At 50.0% G+C, this 20164-nt stretch overlaps 1 protein-coding gene across 4 annotated transcripts in view; it reads right to left on the bottom strand.

The window, feature by feature from the left end:
- The window catches only part of LOC147123903 (UDP-glycosyltransferase 3A2-like), a 115946-nt gene that overhangs the window by 39958 nt on the left and 55824 nt on the right, over window positions 1-20164 (bottom strand). For all 4 annotated transcript variants that reach the window (XM_085963991.1, XM_085963741.1, XM_085963819.1 and 1 more), the window contains exons 3-5: window positions 15768-15869; window positions 12390-12510; window positions 4295-4829 (exon numbers count right to left, since the gene is read on the bottom strand). In XM_085963991.1, coding sequence (XP_085820117.1) covers window positions 4295-4829; window positions 12390-12510; window positions 15768-15869 — 758 coding nt within the window. The remainder of the gene's footprint in view (window positions 1-4294; window positions 4830-12389; window positions 12511-15767; window positions 15870-20164) is intronic.

Genomic DNA, 20164 nt, shown 5'->3' with positions numbered 1-20164 from the left:
GGTGGGAGTCGAAGTTACAAGTTGGGCAGGACAGGACATAGTAATATTCGGAGTCGTCCTGAGCTAGGCCAGCGAGAGGGTCTTCTATATCCTCCCTACCCAGCTGGACGTCAGCCAATTTTTGTTCCAAATCCAGACATCTTTCCTGAAGAGACTTCTTCACGTGTTCCGCTTCCTCTAACTTTTTCTGGGCTTTCAGCAAGTTGTTTACTAATGACCTCATTTGTGATTTTAATACTTCAACTTCCTTTGGAGATTGATTGATCGGACTATTCAATCCCTCTACCGGAGCAGTTGTTTCAGCGTTCTGTTGTTCAACCTTGACATGAGTCAGCGTACTTTTGGTATCTAAGGGTTGCTCTGCTGCCATCTTCTCCGTCTGTGTTGCAACCTCGGCTATTTCAATAACTTTTGAGAGCTCCAAACCCTTCTCCTCTGACGATTTAAGCTCATGTTCATGGCCCATTCTTACGGTCTCTGTGTTTCTTACAGTTCCCTTTTCTTCCACTGAAAAGATTTCCAGTTGCATCTGTTCTTCAAGTCGTTGGACCTCGGCCATTGCCGCTTCATATTTATTTTGTGTTTCCTTTAATAATTTAACGAGTTCTTGGACATCCTGAATTCCCTGTTCTGGTATGTCTTCCACCACTAATTTTTTTCCTATGGATTGAATCCCTAACGATGAGTCAGCCTTGGCCTGAAGCTCATCAAACATTTCCTGCAGACTTTGTAATTCTTGCTTATGGTCAACCTTTAGTCGTTCATGTTCTTTCACTAACACGAGCTTTTCGGAAGTTGCCAAGTTAACCCCTTCCAGGATTGTAGTCCAAGCCTGTTCATACTGTTCTTTCAACTCGTTACACTCTGCTTGCAACAAGTCGTAGAGGTGAACTGGAATACCATCCTGACTTCCTGAAGATTCCTCTTCCTTTGGATCGTTCTGTGTATATTCTAGTTCCTGAACAGCCTCAGGGAGATGTGATTGGTACTTGACCACGATGGCTCTATGGTCGCTCTCTGCTTGAGCGGGCTGTCTCTGTTGTCTTTCCAGGGACTCCCATTCGGTGTCCCAGAACTTTTTCACCTTTTCCATCTCTTGTAGGAGACGGGCACTCAACTGTTCTAATTGTCGTTGTACTTTGACATAACGTTGAGTTCTAGCCCGGTGTTCCACCGTAATGCATCTGTCTGTAGCTTGAACAGACTCAGAATTCTCTGTCTTTATGCACGCCATCGATTTCCCAACCTTAGTCCGTGAGTTCATGTTAATCTTGTTTTTCATACATAAGCTGGACTTATCGTCTTCCGGCTCGGAGTCTGAGCTGCTTGTCTGCACCGAGTCCTCACTCGTCATTGCTTGTCGGTAGTGCCATTCTATGTCTATTTTCTTGATCCACTCCCGTCCCAGAAGTGGTGGTCCTCCCTCAGGTAGTACGTACAGATACATTCGTGGGTGTTCTTTACCCCTATCTCTCACCTTGACTCGTATTTTTCCCAGGGGGTATACATGATGCCCCGTGTATGTCTGTAATACGAATTTTGTATTTCTTAAGGGTATGTGAGAGAATAGCCGGTGATAGTCCTTTTGGTTGATGACGGATACAGCTGATCCCGTGTCCAGCTCCATTCGTACTTGGACTCCCGCTATTTTTAGTGTGACCCAGATCAACTGTAGATCAGTTACTTTACCCACATGGTGGATTCTCAGACTATCCAGCTCCTGGCTGTTTGGGTCTGAGTCTGAATTTTGTTCGTCTGAACTCTTTTCAGCCACCTGATGCACCTTGTTGTACTTTCCTTGTGGTGGTGGCTTCCTTTGCTTGTTGGTCTTCTTTCCGGACCTGCATACCTTCGCGATGTGACCCAGTTTGCCACATTTCCTGCACTCTTGGTTCTTAAACCAGCACTGATTCTGGTCGTGCGTTGTCTTTCCACAACGGTAGCATTTGGGAGTGCTTGTTGTAATTTGGTCCACCCCGAGTGCCGCCGCCTTTAGCTGCATTTCCGCCGTCCCTTTCGCTGCGGCTTCGTGCGATGAAGCTATGAGGACAGCCCTGTCCAGTGTGAGGTCGTTTTCTTCCAGAAGTCGCTTCTGCGTTCCTTCTTTGGCCAAGCCGCATACGAACTTGTCCCGCAGCGCCTCTGTCAAATTCCCTCCAAACTGGCAGTATTTCGCTAGCTTACGCAGTTCGACTAAGTATTCCGCATTGCTTTCATCTTGCCTCTGGGTTCTGGCGTAAAATTTAAATCGTTCAGCCAGCATCAACGGTGTGGGGTTCAAGTGATCCTTCAACACTGTTACGATCTCTTCGAAGGTCTGGTCCACTGGTTTAACTGGTGCTATTAGATGTTTCAAAAGCCCGTATGTTTTTGCTCCCATCGAATTTAACAAAGTTATTGCCTTGTTGTCATCCTCAATTTCGTTGGCTACGCAATATATTTCTATGCGTTCCACATACGTGGCCCAGTCTTCTATTTCTGCATTAAAGTCATTAATATTTCCTCGCTTAGGCATCTTCTTCTCTTTTTGAGAACAGTACAAGTATTACTTTACTTATTATTAATTTTCTTCTCTCTTCTTGAGAACACACCAGCCTTTCTGAAAAATCTTATTACTTTTCTGAAATTCTTAATAATTTCCAAGATGGCGGTTTCCCGCTTCTTCCTTCTTCTTCGGCGGTTTTCCCGCGAAAAATGGCGGCTTTCCCGCGCTTCTCGGCTCTCCCCGCCCACTTTAATGGCGGTTTCCCGCTTCTTCCCCTGGCGGGAGGGGTACACTTTCCCCCGCGGGCGACGGCCGCTGGCTACCGGTCCCCAGCCTGTGCGTCGGCTTCAGCGCTCTCCGCTGGCTTTCAGACCCCCAGCCCGCGCGTCGGCTTCAGCGCTCTCCGCTGGTTTTCAGATCCCCAGCCCGCGCGTCGGCTTCAGCGCTCTCCGCTGGCTTTCAGATCCCCAGCCCGCGCGTCGGCTTCAGCGCTCTCCTTCCCGCGGCAGGCAACCGGCTCCGGGTACCCCCGATGACGGCGGACAGTTACAGCCTCTGAACTGGCTCTCGGCCAATTCCCGATTTCTCGGCTCTGTCTCACCCGGCCTGCTCCCGGTCTCAGCGCCTCTGGACCCGACTTTGTCTGGCTCCTTTCCCCCTCGACCGTGGTCGAGTGTACCGCCCTTATCCTCTGGTTTTACTCCTTCCTTATTTTCTTTTACTGTTCCCTTACTCACAGTCCGTGGCAGCCTTGCCTCTCTTGTCGATCGGCTCGCTCCTCACTGTGGCAGAAGGGACCGTCAGTGCCTGTTGCAGATGGAAGTTTTCAATGCCAAAATCTTCCTCTTTGCTATCGCTGCAGCCTCGAGTTTTCACCCAGCAGAACGACGAGGGCGGGTGCCTCACTTCGATGCTCCTTAGTTGCTTAGGAACTACTGTTGCCGCAGGGTACGATCGGCCTCGTCGCCATTGTAAAGTCTGTAAGTTGTGCAGTAAATAACTTCAGAGACCTTAGAAGTACAAACAAAACAGGTCTTTACTATTCAGAGGTCTGGGCGATTTCTGCCCTAGTTAACGTATCACAACCCTTATATACTGGTGTGGTCACTATCGGTATTACAGTATACATGAGCCAATAAATAGTGCCACCCTGAAGTAGTGCTCTTAAAGGCGAACGGTCACATTCTATAGTTCCCTTAAAGGTAAACGGTTACATACACAACAAATACCTTGTACAACTGAAGCAATACCTCCCTATTTTTATATTCTACCCCCCTAGCAATGAAAGCCAACATTCCATTGGCCTTCTTAATCACTTGCTGCACCTGCATACTAACCTTTTGAGTTTCGTGCACCAGGACCCCCAGATCCCTTTGTACTTCAGTACTTTCCAGTTTCTTGCCATTAAGATAATAGTACAACATTCTGCACAGCAAACACAGCCAGCTACAGCTAGTAGATATGAGGCAAGTTAGACTGATGAGCCCAAAGAGAAGCTACTGTAGCCTAGACCAACGACTCTAATCAGGGAGATCCCTCACATCCGAGGCACATGGATCTACCAGAACAGACCCAATTACAGCCCAAAAAGCATAGCTAGAGAGAGGGTCCATTGCAGCAGGTAACATGCAGATCACCAGCTGGAGTCTCCAACAGCCATGACTATAACCAGAGAGACCCGACTGAGACCCAGGGACCGGAGACAGAGAGACCCACACTAAGGGATTGGAGATAGAGAAAGAAACACACTGAGATTGGAGATAGAGTAAATGCACTGAGAAACTGGAAATTGCAAATTTAATGGCTTACCTGGGAGACTGGCTTTGCTGGTTTTGAAAGTAATCCGCCAATATATACTACATTAGGGAGCAGTGGCCTTGGAAATTCCATGCTGAAATCCGTATTATAGATTGTCAACTCCGCTTTTAGGTGCAACTCAGAGAGGTTGGGCTCAGATCCAGCTGGGAAGCAAGTCTTGATGGTTTTATCAAACCGTGCTTGGATCATTCTTTCCAGCACAAATGAGCTCAGGAACATCATGGAATTCTTCAGCCTACCCCAGAATCCCATGTGATCTGTGAGCAGGGACCGATGCGCAGGAACATAGGATGGTGGGCTCGGCAGGCCAACCTGGTTCGCATTCCAAAAGCTTGCCCCATGGACAGCCACAAAGTGCAAACTGAGCTTCTCCGCCACCAGGAACGAGCAAGGGTTGAATGCGTCTATCACTGCGATGTCAAACTGTTCGCCTGTTAAGGAGTTCATGAGATCGGTGTCACCCATTATCCACTCACACTGCAGCGCAAAATGGCCCATTAAATCCAGAAACCCACTGAAAGTTTCGCTGAAAAACCGAAAGAAAAGATTGGTTACAGTCTGTGCATAATGACAAGAGTCCAGGAAGAAGTGAGGAGAAGACATCATAGCCCCATCGAAGGTTGTCTCTCCAACAGTCTCTCACTATAACTTCCAGCCTTTTCCTTCCCCTCCACCTCCTGGCAAATTATTCCAAACATTTTGCCTGGATGTTTTTCTTATCCTTGTACCTGCTCTTAGCATGACATGAGACTGGAGGGATATTTCGGTTTTCCTGCAGGATTTCGTGAACCAGATTCCCAGATAATTCTGGGCTGTGCCATAGAAACAGGAGGAGGCCATTCAGCCCCTTGAGCCTGTTCCGCCATTCAATGAGATCATGGCTGATCTGTACCTCAACTCTATTTACGTGTCTTTGTTCCAGATCCCTTGATAACCTTACCGAACATAAATCTCTCGAGCTCAATCTTGAAAATGTCACTGACCCCCCATCATCCACAGCATTTCAGGGGCAGAGAGTTCCAGAATTCCGTTACCCTTTGTGTGAAAAAGTACTTCCTGATTCTACCCCGAGGTCGAATTTTAAGATTGTTCCCGCTTGTTCTAGCATAGCCCACCATAGGAAGTAGTTTCTCTGGATCTATCCTATTGAATACCTTTATCATTAAACAGCTCGATCAGATCACTGCTTAATCTTCTAAACTCATGAATACAAGCCTAGTCGACGCAGCCTATCTTCATAATTTAACCTCTTAAGCCCTGGTTTCATTCTGGTGAATCTGCGCTGCCCCCCCTCCAAGCCCAAGATATCCTTCCTGAGGTGCGGGGCCCAGAACTGGGGTCTGACCAATTCTCTATTCAACTGAAGCATCGCTTCCTCACTTGTGAATTCCAATTCCAACTAACATCTTCAAAAGAAGATCCAGATGAATAGTAAAGACACAAAATAAAGACTCGATCTAACCAGCTCATCCTCTCCCAGCCCCCCATCACAGTGTCTAACTCCTCCTGAACAATACCAACATTTTTGTCTCCAATGCCACCCCTGGGAGACCATTCCAGCTACTGGTCACTCAGTGTGCACTCGGACAGCAGTCCGCAACTTGCCTTTCTTCATTTTGTACCCGTGTGTGTCGTTGGTTCTCAGGTGTGGCTTCACTTGAAATTGTGCTGAGGATTAACTCCACTTATTCCACACCTCTATAAAGGTGGTGACCTCTCATTTACCTCCTTGAAATGTTTCTAACCTGACATCGGTAGTGGGGAAAATGCTAGAGTCCATTATAAAAGATGTAATAGCAGAGCACTTGGAAAACAGTGACAGGATCAGACAAAGTCAACATGGATTTACAAAAGGTAAATCGTTCTTGACTAATCTACTGGAATTTTTTGAGGATGTAACTAGATAAGGGAGAACCAGTGGATGTGGTGTATTTGGACTTTCAGAAGGCTTTCAATAAGGTCCCACATAAGAGATTAGTGTGTAAAGTTAAGGCACATGGGATTGGGGGCAAGGTATTGACTTGGATAGAGAACTGGTTGGCAGATAGAAAGCAAAGAGTTGGAATAAACGGGTCTTTTTCGAGTGGCAGGTAGTGACTAGTGGGGTACCGAGGGATCGGTCCTTGGACCCCAGCTATTCACAATATATATTAATGATCTAGACAAAGGAACTAGATGTAATATCTCCAAATTTGCAGACGACACAAAGCTGGGTGGGCGTGTGTGCTGTGAGGAGGATGCCGAGAAACTACAGGATGATTGGGCAGAAGCATGGCAGATGCAATATAACGTGGATAAATGTGAGGTTATCCACTTTGGTGGCAAGAACAGGAATGCAGATTATTATCTGAATGGCAATAGATTGGGAGAAGGGGAAGTGCAATGAGAACTGGGCGTCCTTGTGCACCAGTCGCTGAAGGTAAGCATGCAGGTGCAGCAGGCGGTTAAGAAGGCAAATGGTATGTTGGCCTTCGTAGTGAGAGGGTTTGAGTACAGGAGCAAGGATGTCTTGCTGCAGTTGTACAGGGCCTTGGTGAGGCCGCACCTTGAGTATTGTGTGCAGTTTTGGTCGCCTTACCTGAGGAAGGACGTTCTTGCCATGGAAGGAGTGCAGCGAAGATTCACCAGGCTGATACCTGGGATGGCAGGAATGACGTATGAGGAGAGATTGTGTCAATTGGGCTTATACTCACTGGAGTTTAGAAGATTGAGAGGGGATCTCATCGAAACCTATAAAATTCTGTCAGGCCTGGACAGACTAGATGCAGGAAGGATGTTTCTGATGGCCGGGGAGTCCAGAACCAGGGGTCATAGTCTAAGGATAAGGGGTAAGCCATTTAGGACTGAAATGAGGAGGAATTTCTTCACCCAGAGAGTGGTGAACCTGTGGAATTCTCTGCCACAGAGGGCGGTGGAGGCCAGTTCATTAAGTATATTCAAGAAAGAGTTGGATATATTTCACACAGAAAGAAGAATCACACAGAAACACCACAGTGCAGATAGAGGCCATTTCGGCCCATCGAGCCTGCACCGACACATATCCCACCCTATCCCCGCGTATTTAATCCCCCTAACACTAAGGGTCAATTTATCATAGCCAATCAACCTAACCTGCACATCTTTGGACTGTGGGAGGAAACCGGAGCACCCGGAGTAAACCCACGCAAACACGGGGAGAATGTGCAAACTCCACACAGACAGTCGCCCGAGGCCGGATTCGAACCCGGGCCCCTGGTGCTGTGAGGCAACAGTGCTAACCACTATGCCACCGTGCTGCCCTTTCTTAAGGCTAAAGGGATCAAGGGATATGGGGAGAAGGCAGGGACAGGGTACTGAATTTGGATGATCAGCCATGATCTCATTGAATGGCAGAGCAGGCTCGAGGGGCCGAATGGCCTACTCCTGCTCCTATCTTCTATGTTTCTATGTTTCCAGAATCCCATTTGCCTTTGTATGGTGTTTTCTAGCTCCAGTCCTGCTTCAGACAGTGTCAACCCTCTCTCTTCCCAAACTCCCTCAGTATTCTGGGCCTGGGGACTTTTACAATTTATTCCCGTTAACTTTTTAAAAATAGTTTCCTTTTGATTATTTGTCTCCTATAGAGATCCTTCTACACCCTGCTCAGGTGCCCCTTTATATTGGATGTCAACCTTCTTTCATACTTCCTTAGTATTCTGAATCTCTCCTTTTAATTCCAAATATATTTATCATGCTTTTTCAGCTAATAGAAGCATAGAGTACAAAAGCAAGAAAGTAAAGCTAAACCTTTGTGAAACACTGGTTGGGCCTCAGCTGGAGTAGTGTGTTCAATTCTGGGCACCGCACTTTAGGAAGGATGTCAAGGCCTTGGAGAGGATGCAGAGGAGATTTACTAGAATGGTACCAGGGATGAGGGACTTCAGTTATGTGGAGAGACTGGAGATATATTGAGAACACCAGCAACTGTGTATATTATAGAGAATAGCAGCCCCTGTGTATATTAGAGAATAGCAGCCCCTGTGTATGTTATAGAGAATAGCAGCCCCTGTGTATATTATAGAGAATAGCAGCCCCTGTGTATATTATAGAGAATAGCAGCCCCTGTGTATATTATAGAGAATAACAGCCCCTGTGTATATTATAGAGAATAGCAGCCCCTGTGTATATTATAGAGAATAGCAGCCCCTGTGTATATTATAGGGAATAGCAGCCCCTGTGTATATTATAGGGAATAGCAGCCCCTGTGTATATTATAGAGAATAGCAGCCCCTGTGTATATTATAGAGAATAACAGCCCCTGTGTATGTTATAGAGAATAGCAGTCCCTGTGTATATTATAGAGAATAGCAGTCCCTGTGTATATTATAGAGAATAACAGCCCCTGTGTATGTTATAGAGAATAGCAGTCCCTGTGTATATTATAGGGAATAACAGCCCCTGTGTATATTATAGAGAATAGCAGCCCCTGTGTATATTATAGAGAATAGCAGCCCCTGTGTATATTATAGAGAATAGCAGTCCCTGTGTATATTATAGGGAATAGCAGCCCCTGTGTATATTATAGAGAATAGCAGTCCCTGTGTATATTATAGAGAATAACAGCCCCTGTGTATGTTATAGAGAATAGCAGTCCCTGTGTATATTATAGAGAATAGCAGTCCCTGTGTATATTATAGAGAATAACAGCCCCTGTGTATGTTATAGAGAATAGCAGTCCCTGTGTATATTATAGAGAATAACAGCCCCTGTGTATATTATAGAGAATAGCAGTCCCTGTGTATATTATAGAGAATAACAGCCCCTGTGTATGTTATAGAGAATAGCAGTCCCTGTGTATATTATAGAGAATAGCAGTCCCTGTGTATATTATAGTGAATAGCAGCCCCTGTGTATATTATAGAGAATAGCAGCCCCTGTGTATATTATAGTGAATAGCAGTCCCTGTGTATATTATAGGGAATAGCAGCCCCTGTGTATATTATAGAGAATAGCAGCCCCTGTGTATATTATAGAGAATAGCAGCTCCTGTGTATATTATAGAGAATAGCAGCCCCTGTGTATATTAGAGAATAGCAGCTCCTGTGTATATTATAGAGAACAGCAGCCCCTGTGTATATTATAGAGAATAGCAGCCTCTGTGTATATTATAGAGAATAGCAGCCTCTGTGTATATTATAGAGAATAGCAGTCCCTGTGTATATTATAGGGAATAGCAGCCCCTGTGTATATTATAGAGAATAACAGCCCCTGTGTATGTTATAGAGAATAGCAGCCCCTGTGTATATTATAGAGAATAACAGTCCCTGTGTATATTATAGAGAATAACAGCCCCTGTGTATGTTATAGAGAATAGCAGTCCCTGTGTATATTATAGAGAATAGCAGTCCCTGTGTATATTATAGGGAATAGCAGCCCCTGTGTATATTATAGAGAATAACAGTCCCTGTGTATATTACAGAGAATAGCAGCCCCTGTGTATATTATAGAGAATAGCAGCCCCTGTGTATATTACAGAGAATAGCAGCCCCTGTGTATATTATAGAGAATAGCAGCCCCTGTGTATATTATAGAGAATAGCAGCCCCTGTGTATACTATAGAGAATAGCAGCTCCTGTGTATATTATAGGGAATAGCAGCCCCTGTGTATATTATAGAGAATAGCAGCCCCTGTGTATGTCATAGAGAATAGCAGCTCCTGTGTATATTATAGGGAATAACAGCCCCAGTGTATATTATAGAGAATAGCAGCCCCTGTGTATATTATAGAGAATAGCAGCCCCTGTGTATATTATAGGGAATAGCAGCCCCTGTGTATATTACAGAGAATAGCAGCCCCTGTGTATATTACAGAGAATAGCAGTCCCTGTGTATATTATAGAGAATAGCAGCCCCTGTGTATATTACAGAGAATAGCAGTCCCTGTGTATATTATAGAGAATAGCAGCCCCTGTGTATATTATAGAGAATAGCAGTCCCTGTGTATATTATAGGGAATAGCAGCCCCTGTGTATATTACAGAGAATAGCAGTCCCTGTGTATATTATAGAGAATAGCAGCCCCTGTGTATATTATAGAGAATAGCAGCCCCTGTGTATATTATAGAGAATGGCAGCCCCTGTGTATATTATAGGGAATAACAGCTCCTGTGTATATTATAGGGAATAGCAGCCCCTGTGTATATTATAGAGAATAACAGCCCCTGTGTATATTACAGGGAATAGCAGCCCCTGTGTATATTATATAGAATAGCAGCCCCGCTGTATGTTATAGAGAATAGCAGCCCCTCTGTATATTGAGGGGGTGGACATATGAGGAGAGGTTGAGTGATTGGGACTCTACTCATTGGAGTTCAGAAGAATAAGAGGCGATCTTATTGAAACATATAAGATTGTAAAGGGGCTTGATCGGGTGGATGCGGTGAGGATGTTCCCAATGATGGGTGAAGCTAGAACTAGGGGGCATAATCTTAGAATCAGGGGCTGCTCTTTCAAAACTGAGATGAGGAGAAACTTCTTCACTCAGAGGGTAGTAGGTCTGTGGAATTTGCTGCCCCAGGATGCTGTGGAAGCTGCATCATTAAATAAATTTAAAACAGAAATAGACAGTTTCCTAGAAGTAAAGGGAATTAGGGGTTACGGGGAGCGGGCAGGAAATTGGACATGAGTCTAGGTTACAGAGGGGCTGCTATTCTCTATAATATACACAGGGGCTGCTATTCTCTATAATATACACAGGGGCTGCTATTCTCTGTAATATACCCGCCAGGGACCCGGGTTCAAATCCGGCCTCGGGTGACTGTCTGTGTGGAGTTTGCACATTCTCCCCGTGTTTGCGTGGGTTTCCTCCGGGTGCTCCGGTTTCCTCCCACAGTCCAAAGATGTGTGGGTTAGGTTGATTGGCCATGATAAAAATTGGCCCTTAGTGTTAGGGGGGATTAAATACGTGGGGTTACGGGGTTATGGGGATAGGGCTTGGGTGGGATGGCTGTCGGTGTAGGGACCGGGTGTTAGGGTTTGGATGATCAGCCATGATCTCATTGAATGGCGGAGCAGGCTCGAAGGGCCGAATGGCCTACTCCTGCTCCTATCTTCTATGTTTCTATGTTTCTATGTAGGTTCGGAATGGTCATGGCCCTGTGGGTGGCGGAGCGGGCCCAGGGGCCGTGTAGCCTGGTCCTGCTCCTACTTCTTGTGTTCTAATTCTGTGTTAGATTTCAGGAGATGGTTCTATTCACAGGGATTAGTGGAGACCTCGGGAACAGGCTGCCAGCTAGGAGTCCTTCAAGAGTAAATTGGGCCTGTTCCTGGCTGGGGTGGAGATCCCCTTTTACAGAAGGTAAGTACTGCAGGAAATACAGGGACAGAGTGATCTCCTGGACGAGTTTCGATCGCCTAGATGGGTCGGAGAGGAATTTCCCAGATTTTTTCTCCCAAATTGGCCATTGGGTTTTTTATCTGGTTTTTCGCCTCTCCCGGGAGATCACATGGGTTCGGGTGGGATGGAGAGTGGAAGTAGATTTGAGGTTAGGATCAGATCAGCCATGATTTTATTGAATGGCGGAGCATTCTCGAGGGGCCAATTGGCCTACTCCTGCTCCTATTTCTTATGTTCTTATGTTATTATAGAGAATAGCAGCTCCTGTGTATATTATAGGGAATAGCAGCCCCCATGTATATTATAGAGAATAGCAGCCCGTGTAGATTATAGAGAATAGCAGCTCCTGTGTATATTATAGAGAATAGCAGCCCCTGTGTATATTATAGAGAATAGCAGCCCCTGTGTATATTATAGAGAATAGCAGCCCCTGTGTATATTATAGGGAATAGCAGCCCGTGTATATTATAGAGAATAGCAGCCCCTGTGTATATTATAGAGAATAGCAGCCCCTGTGTATATTATAGAGAATAGCAGCCCCTGTGTATATTATAGAGAATAGCAGCCCCTGTGTATATTATAGAGAATTGCAGCCCCTGTGTATATTATAGAGAATAGCAGTCCCTGTGTATATTATAGAGAATAGCAGCCCCTGTGTATATTATAGAGAATAGCAGCCCCTGTGTATATTACAGAGAATAGCAGCCCCTGTCTATATTATTAACAGCCATACCTGCCCTGAAAGAAAAGTTTCTGCTGCTCCAGAAACCATTTGTTGTAGCTGTACAGGTATTCATCGCTCGCAGACCATGTCGTAATTCGGTAACTGTTGTTTCTCCCAGCATAGTTTAGGCCTGTCACAATTAGAAAAATGTAGAGTGTCCTTAAAAGCAGAAATAAGACAACAGGTACAGATGAGATTGGAGGACAGGTGCCAGTGGGCCCGGAGGACGGGTGCCAGTGGGCCCGGAGGGCGGGTGCCAGTGGGCCCGGAGGGCGGGTGCCAGTGGGCCCGGAGGGCGGGTGCCAGTGGGCCCGGAGGGCGGGTGCCAGTGGGACCGGAGGACGGGTGCCAGTGGGCCCGGAGGGCGGGTGCCAGTGGGCCCGGAGGGCGGGTGCCAGTGGGACCGGAGGACGGGTGCCAGTGGGACCGGAGGACGGGTGCCAGTGGGCCCGGAGGGCGGGTGCCAGTGGGACCGGAGGACGGGTGCCAGTGGGCCCGGAGGGCGGGTGCCAGTGGGCCCGGAGGGCGGGTGCCAGTGGGACCGGAGGACGGGTGCCAGTGGGACCGGAGGACGGGTGCCAGTGGGCCCGGAGGAGGGTGCCAGTGGGACCGGAGGGCGGGTGCCAGTGGGACCGGAGGGCGGGTGCCAGTGGGCCCGGAGGGCGGGTGCCAGTGGGCCCGGAGGACGGGTGCCAGTGGGACCGGAGGACGGGTGCCAGTGGGACCGGAGGACGGGTGCCAGTGGGACCGGAGGACGGGTGCCAGTGGGACCGGAGGACGGGTGCCAGTGGGACCGGAGGACGGGTGCCAGTGGGCCCGGAGGGCGGGTGCCAGTGGGACCGGAGGACAGGTGCCAGTGGGACCGGAGGACGGGTGCCAGTGGGCCCGGAGGGCGGGTGCCAGTGGGACCGGAGGACGGGTGCCAGTGGGACCGGAGGACGGGTGCCAGTGGGCCCGGAGGGCGGGTGCCAGTGGGACCGGAGGACGGGTGCCAGTGGGACCGGAGGACGGGTGCCAGTGGGACTGGCTGTTGGTCACCTGCCATCTCTTTTCCTGTTTCATGTGGTGCCACAGTGATGGGGGATTCTGAGGAATCCACCCAGCATGACAAGTCAGTCAGGCATGCACACCTCATACTGATACCATTGGTGGGGCCCAGTGCTGCCCCCTTTGTGTCGAGGAGCCCTCCCCCAGCACGATGTCTGTTAGAGCGAGGTCATTTCACCAGATGTGATGGGCTGGGTACCAGTGGGAGGGCACAGGGCACCCCTCAGGCAGCCGGACACATCCTGGCGTCTCTCCTATTCCTCTGAGCAGATCTGGCCAGAGATCCCCATCGGAAACCCCACTGGTGCCGGTAAAGGACAATAAATAAATGGCACTGAAGCCAAAGTGCTGGCAAGAAGGTAGCTCACCATCACCTTCTCAATGGGATGGGCAATAAATGCTGGCCTTGCCGGTGACGCCCACAACCCATAAACACATTTTTTAAAAAGAGAAAAAAAAATAACTCACATAGGAGGGCCCAGAAAGGAACTCAAAATGTTGACCTTTAACGGCCTGGCCACCTGAAGGTCCGCTCTCAGTACCCCTTCCCAGCCGCCTTCCTCGACATGATGGTGTCTTGGCATCCAACAAAAGAGTCCCTTCTACACGTCCTAATGAAGCCCCAACTGCTGCGGACAGGAGCTTCCAACACCCAACCCAGGCCCGATCAGGAAATGGCCAGGATTCGGGGCAATCCTTGCACACTCCCTGCCTGCACCAGAAACAGAGTGTGTGTCACACACAGATGTCAGCCCGGCACATCTGATCTGAATCAATGTAGAGTGGAATCATCGGCAGAAGAACAGATGGAGTTGCACAATGAGCGACTGAGGTCATTGAGGAATGAAGAGAGAATGTAAAATAACGAAACTTGAGAACTCCCGAGTCATTGGAAAAAATCAGAGGATGAGCCAGAAAGAAAGATTCGAGAGGAGACGAACTTTCTGGGAGCAGAGCCTTGTTGGAAGATTATGGTAAATTATTTCGGTGTAAGCTTCACTGTGCCAAAGGCTTTGGACAAGTCCAATTGAATTTTTTGATGAAGTAACAGAGAGGATTGATGAAGGGAATGCAATGGATGTTGTCTCCATGGATTTTCGGAAGGCGTTTGACAAAGTACCACATAGAAGGCTAGTTAACAAAATTGAGGCTCATGTAACAGGTGGGTCAGTGGCAGCTTGGATAAGGAATTGGCTTAAGGACAGAAACCAGCGAGTTGTGGTAAATGGCTGTTTTACAGACTGGAGGATGGTAGACAGTGGTGTTCCCCAAGGGTCAGTGCTGGGGCCACTGCTTTTTTTGATATATATAAATGACCTGGATATTGGAGTACAGAGTAGAATTTCTAAATTTGCCGATGACAGCAAACTTGGGGGTGTGGCAAACAGTGAGGATGACACTAATCGACTGCAACAGGACATAGAAAGGCTAGCAGAATGGGCAGACAAGTGGCAGATGGAATTTAATACAGAGAAGTGTAAGGTGATGCATTTTGGCAGAAGGAACAGGGAGAGGCAATATACACTTAATGGCACAGTTTTAAAGAGTCTGCAGGGACAGAGGGACCTGGGAGTTAATGTGCATAGGTCCCTGAAGGTGGCGGGACATGTTGAGAGAGTGGTTAGCAAAGCATATGGGATCTTGGGCTTCATAAATAGAGGTATTGAGTACAAAAGTAGAGAAGTTATGCTGAACCTTTATAAAGTGCTGGTTAGGCCACAACTGGAGTATTGTGTCCAGTTCTGGTCACCACACTTTAGGAAGGATGTGAAGGCCCTTGAGAGGGTGCAGAGGAGATTTACCAGAATGGTTCCGGGGATGGGGGATCTTAGTTACAAGGACAGGTTGGAGAAGCTGGATTTGTTTTCATTAGAGTAAAGGAGGTTGAGGGGTGATTTGATAGAGGTGTACAAGATTATGACGGGTTTGGATAGGCTAGACGGGGAAAGGCTGTTCCCACTAGTTGATGGTACAAAGACTAGGGGACACAGATTTAAGGTTTTGGGCAAGAGATACAGGGGGGGATGTGAGGAAAAACCTTTTTACGCAGCGAGTGGTGAGGACCTGGAACTCGCTGCCGACGGAAGTGGTGGAAGCGGAGACACTCAATGTTTTCAAGGGGAGACTGGATAGGCACTTGAGGGAAATAAACTTGCAGAGCTACGGGGATAGAGCGGGGGAATGGGACTGACTGGATCGCTCTACAGAGAGCCGGCACAGACTCGATGGGCCGAATGGCTTCCTTCTGTGCCGTTATGACTCTAAGACATTGACCAATGATTTGTCCTCAAGCTGTGTAATGCCATGTAGGGACAATGGTGTGTGAGGGAATACACCTACCTTTGATTCTAGGGATACCAATCTGCACCAACATGTTCACATCGTGCCCACTCTCGTGAAGCACGTGAGAAATTTCATCGAACAGCAGATAGTGGCTTCCTCCTGCAGACAGAGCAAGGGAACAGTTCAGACACACTGAGCCTGAGTCAGCCGCTTGGTCAGACCTCCACCACTCATTATTTCACTCGGTGCAAAAATCGAGGCCTCTCCCATCTGCTTTTTACACTGATAACTGAGGAGCACAGAATACAATTGTGTCCTGCAAGCCTGGTATCACTGTCCTGATGGGCCGGCCTGGATTAAGTCTTACCTTTACCTGTACTCCCATCTCTCCCCTCTACCTCTACTCCCCTCTCTCCCCTCTACCTCTACTCCCATCTCTCCCCTCTACCTCTACTCCCCTCTCTCCCCTCTACCACTACTCCCATCTCTCCCCTCTACCTCTACTCCCGTCTCTCCCCTCTACCTCTACTCCCGTCTCTCCCCTCTACCTCTACTCCCCTCTCTCCTCCTCTACCTCTACTCCCGTCTCTCCCCTCTACCTCTACTCCCATCTCTCCCCTCTACCTCTACTCCCCTCTCTCCCCTCTACCTCTACTCCCGTCTCTCCCCTCTACCTCTACTCCCCTCTCTCCCCTCTACCTCTACTCCCATCTCTCCCCTCTACCTCTACCTCTACTCCCCTCTCTCCCCTCTACCTCTACTCCCGTCTCTCCCCTCTACCTCTACTCCCCTCTCTCCCCTCTACCTCTACTCCCATCTCTCCCCTCTACCTCTACCTCTACTCCCGTCTCTCCCCTCTACCTCTACTCCCGTCTCTCCCCTCTACCTCTACTCCCCTCTCTCCCCTCTACCTCTACTCCCGTCTCTCCCCTCTACCTCTACTCCCCTCTCTCCCCTCTACCCCTACTCCCATCTCTCCCCTCTACCTCTACTCCCGTCTCTCCCCTCTACCTCTACTCCCATCTCTCCCCTCTCCCTCTACTCCCCTCTCTCCCCTCTACCTCTACTCCCGTCTCTCCCCTCTACCTCTACTCCCATCTCTCCCCTCTACCTCTACTCCCGCCTCTCCCCTCTACCTCTACTCCTGTCTCTCCCCTCTACCTCTACTCCCGTCTCTCCCCTCTACCTCTACTCCCGTCTCTCCCCTCTACCTCTACTCCCGCCTCTCCCCTCTACCTCTACTCCCCTCTCTCCCCTCTACCTCTACTCCCATCTCTCCCCTCTACCTCTACTCCCGTCTCTCCCCTCTACCTCTACTCCCATCTCTCCCCTCTCCCTCTACTCCCGCCTCTCCCCTCTACCTCTACTCCCCTCTCTCCCCTCTACCTCTACTCCCCTCTCTCCCCTCTACCTCTACTCCCCTCTACCTCTACTCCCTTCTCTCCCCTCTACCTCTACTCCCGTCTCTCCCCTCTACCTCTACTCCCATCTCTCCCCTCTCCCTCTACTCCCGCCTCTCCCCTCTACATCTACTCCCGTCTCTCCCCTCTACCTCTACTCCCATCTCTCCCCTCTACCTCTACTCCCGTCTCTCCCCTCTACCTCTACTCCCGCCTCTCCCCTCTACCTCTACTCCCCTCTCTCCCCTCTCCCTCTACTCCCATCTCTCCCCTCTACCTCTACTCCCGTCTCTCCCCTCTACCTCTACTCCCATCTCTCCCCTCTCCCTCTACTCCCGCCTCTCCCCTCTACCTCTACTCCCCTCTCTCCCCTCTACCTCTACTCCCATCTCTCCCCTCTACCTCTACTCCCGTCTCTCCCCTCTACCTCTACTCCCGTCTCTCCCCTCTACCTCTACTCCCATCTCTCCCCTCTCCCTCTACTCCCGCCTCTCCCCTCTACCTCTACTCCCGTCTCTCCCCTCTACCTCTACTCCCGTCTCTCCCCTCTACCTCTACTCCCGTCTCTCCCCTCTACCTCTACTCCCGTCTCTCCCCTCTGCCTCTACTCCCGTCTCTCCCCTCTACCTCTACTCCCGTCTCTCCCCTCTACCTCTACTCCCCTCTCTCCCCTCTGCCTCTACTCCCGTCTCTCCCCTCTACCTCTACTCCCGTCTCTCCCCTCTACCTCTACTCCCTTCTCTCCCCTCTACCTCTACTCCCCTCTCTCCCCTCTACCTCTACTCCCCTCTACCTCTACTCCCTTCTCTCCCCTCTACCTCTACTCCCCTCTCTCCCCTCTACCTCTACTCCCCTCTACCTCTACTCCCTTCTCTCCCCTCTACCTCTACTCCCCTCTCACCCCTCTACCTCTACTCCCGTCTCTCCCCTCTACCTCTACTCCCATCTCTCCCCTCTACCTCTACTCCCTTCTCTCCCCTCTACCTCTACTCCCGTCTCTCCCCTCTACCTCTACTCCCGTCTCTCCCCTCTACCTCTACTCCCGTCTCTCCCCTCTACCTCTACTCCCGTCTCTCCCCTCTACCTCTACTCCCGTCTCTCCCCTCTACCTCTACTCCCCTCTCTCCCCTCTACCTCTACTCCCCTCTACCTCTACTCCCTTCTCTCCCCTCTACCTCTACTCCCGTCTCTCCCCTCTACCTCTACTCCCATCTCTCCCCTCTCCCTCTACTCCCGCCTCTCCCTCTACCTCTACTCCCGTCTCTCCCCTCTACCTCTACTCCCATCTCTCCCCTCTACCTCTACTCCCGTCTCTCCCCTCTACCTCTACTCCCGCCTCTCCCCTCTACCTCTACTCCCCTCTCTCCCCTCTACCTCTACTCCCATCTCTCCCCTCTACCTCTACTCCCGTCTCTCCCCTCTACCTCTACTCCCATCTCTCCCCTCTCCCTCTACTCCCGCCTCTCCCCTCTACCTCTACTCCCCTCTCTCCCCTCTACCTCTACTCCCATCTCTCCCCACTACCTCTACTCCCGTCTCTCCCTCTACCTCTACTCCCATCTCTCCCCTCTCCCTCTACTCCCGCCTCTCCCCTCTACCTCTACTCCCGTCTCTCCCCTCTACCTCTACTCCCGTCTCTCCCCTCTACCTCTACTCCCGTCTCTCCCCTCTACCTCTACTCCCGTCTCTCCCCTCTGCCTCTACTCCCGTCTCTCCCCTCTACCTCTACTCCCGTCTCTCCCCTCTACCTCTACTCCCCTCTCTCCCCTCTGCCTCTACTCCCGTCTCTCCCCTCTACCTCTACTCCCATCTCTCCCCTCTACCTCTACTCCCTTCTCTCCCCTCTACCTCTACTCCCCTCTCTCCCCTCTACCTCTACTCCCCTCTACCTCTACTCCCTTCTCTCCCCTCTACCTCTACTCCCCTCTCTCCCCTCTACCTCTGCTCCCCTCTACCTCTACTCCCTTCTCTCCCCTCTACCTCTACTCCCGTCTCTCCCCTCTACCTCTACTCCCGTCTCTCCCCTCTGCCTCTACTCCGTCTCTCCCCTCTACCTCTGCTCCCGTCTCTCCCCTCTACCTCTACTCCCGTCTCTCCCCTCTACCTCTACTCCCGTCTCTCCCCTCTACCTCTACTCCCCTCTCTCCCCTCTACCTCTACTCCCATCTCTCCACTCTACCTCTACTCCCGTCTCTCCCCTCTACCTCTACTCCCCTCTCTCCCCTCTACCTCTACTCCCCTCTCCCCCTCTACCTCTACTCCCCTCTACCTCTACTCCCTTCTCTCCCCTCTACCTCTACTCCCGTCTCTCCCCTCTACCTCTACTCCCATCTCTCCCCTCTCCCTCTACTCCCGCCTCTCCCCTCTACATCTACTCCCATCTCTCCCCTCTACCTCTACTCCCATCTCTCCCCTCTACCTCTACTCCCGTCTCTCCCCTCTACCTCTACTCCCGCCTCTCCCCTCTACCTCTACTCCCCTCTCTCCCCTCTCCCTCTACTCCCATCTCTCCCCTCTACCTCTACTCCCGTCTCTCCCCTCTACCTCTACTCCCATCTATCCCCTCTCCCTCTACTCCCGCCTCTCCCCTCTACCTCTACTCCCCTCTCTCCCCTCTACCTCTACTCCCATCTCTCCCCTCTACCTCTACTCCCGTCTCTCCCCTCTACCTCTACTCCCGTCTCTCCCCTCTACCTCTACTCCCGTCTCTCCCCTCTACCTCTACTCCCGTCTCTCCCCTCTACCTCTACTCCCGTCTCTCCCCTCTGCCTCTACTCCCGTCTCTCCCCTCTACCTCTACTCCCGTCTCTCCCCTCTACCTCTACTCCCCTCTCTCCCCTCTGCCTCTACTCCCGTCTCTCCCCTCTACCTCTACTCCCATCTCTCCCCTCTACCTCTACTCCCTTCTCTCCCCTCTACCTCTACTCCCCTCTCTCCCCTCTACCTCTACTCCCCTCTACCTCTACTCCCTTCTCTCCCCTCTACCTCTACTCCCCTCTCTCCCCTCTACCTCTACTCCCGTCTACCTCTACTCCCTTCTCTCCCCTCTACCTC

The sequence above is a fragment of the Somniosus microcephalus genome, chromosome 1, assembly GCF_052327205.1.
Source record: "Somniosus microcephalus isolate GS21.2 chromosome 1, FLI_Smic_1.0, whole genome shotgun sequence".
NCBI lineage: Eukaryota > Metazoa > Chordata > Chondrichthyes > Squaliformes > Somniosidae > Somniosus > Somniosus microcephalus.
This window is presented reverse-complemented; position numbering and strand designations above follow the sequence as displayed.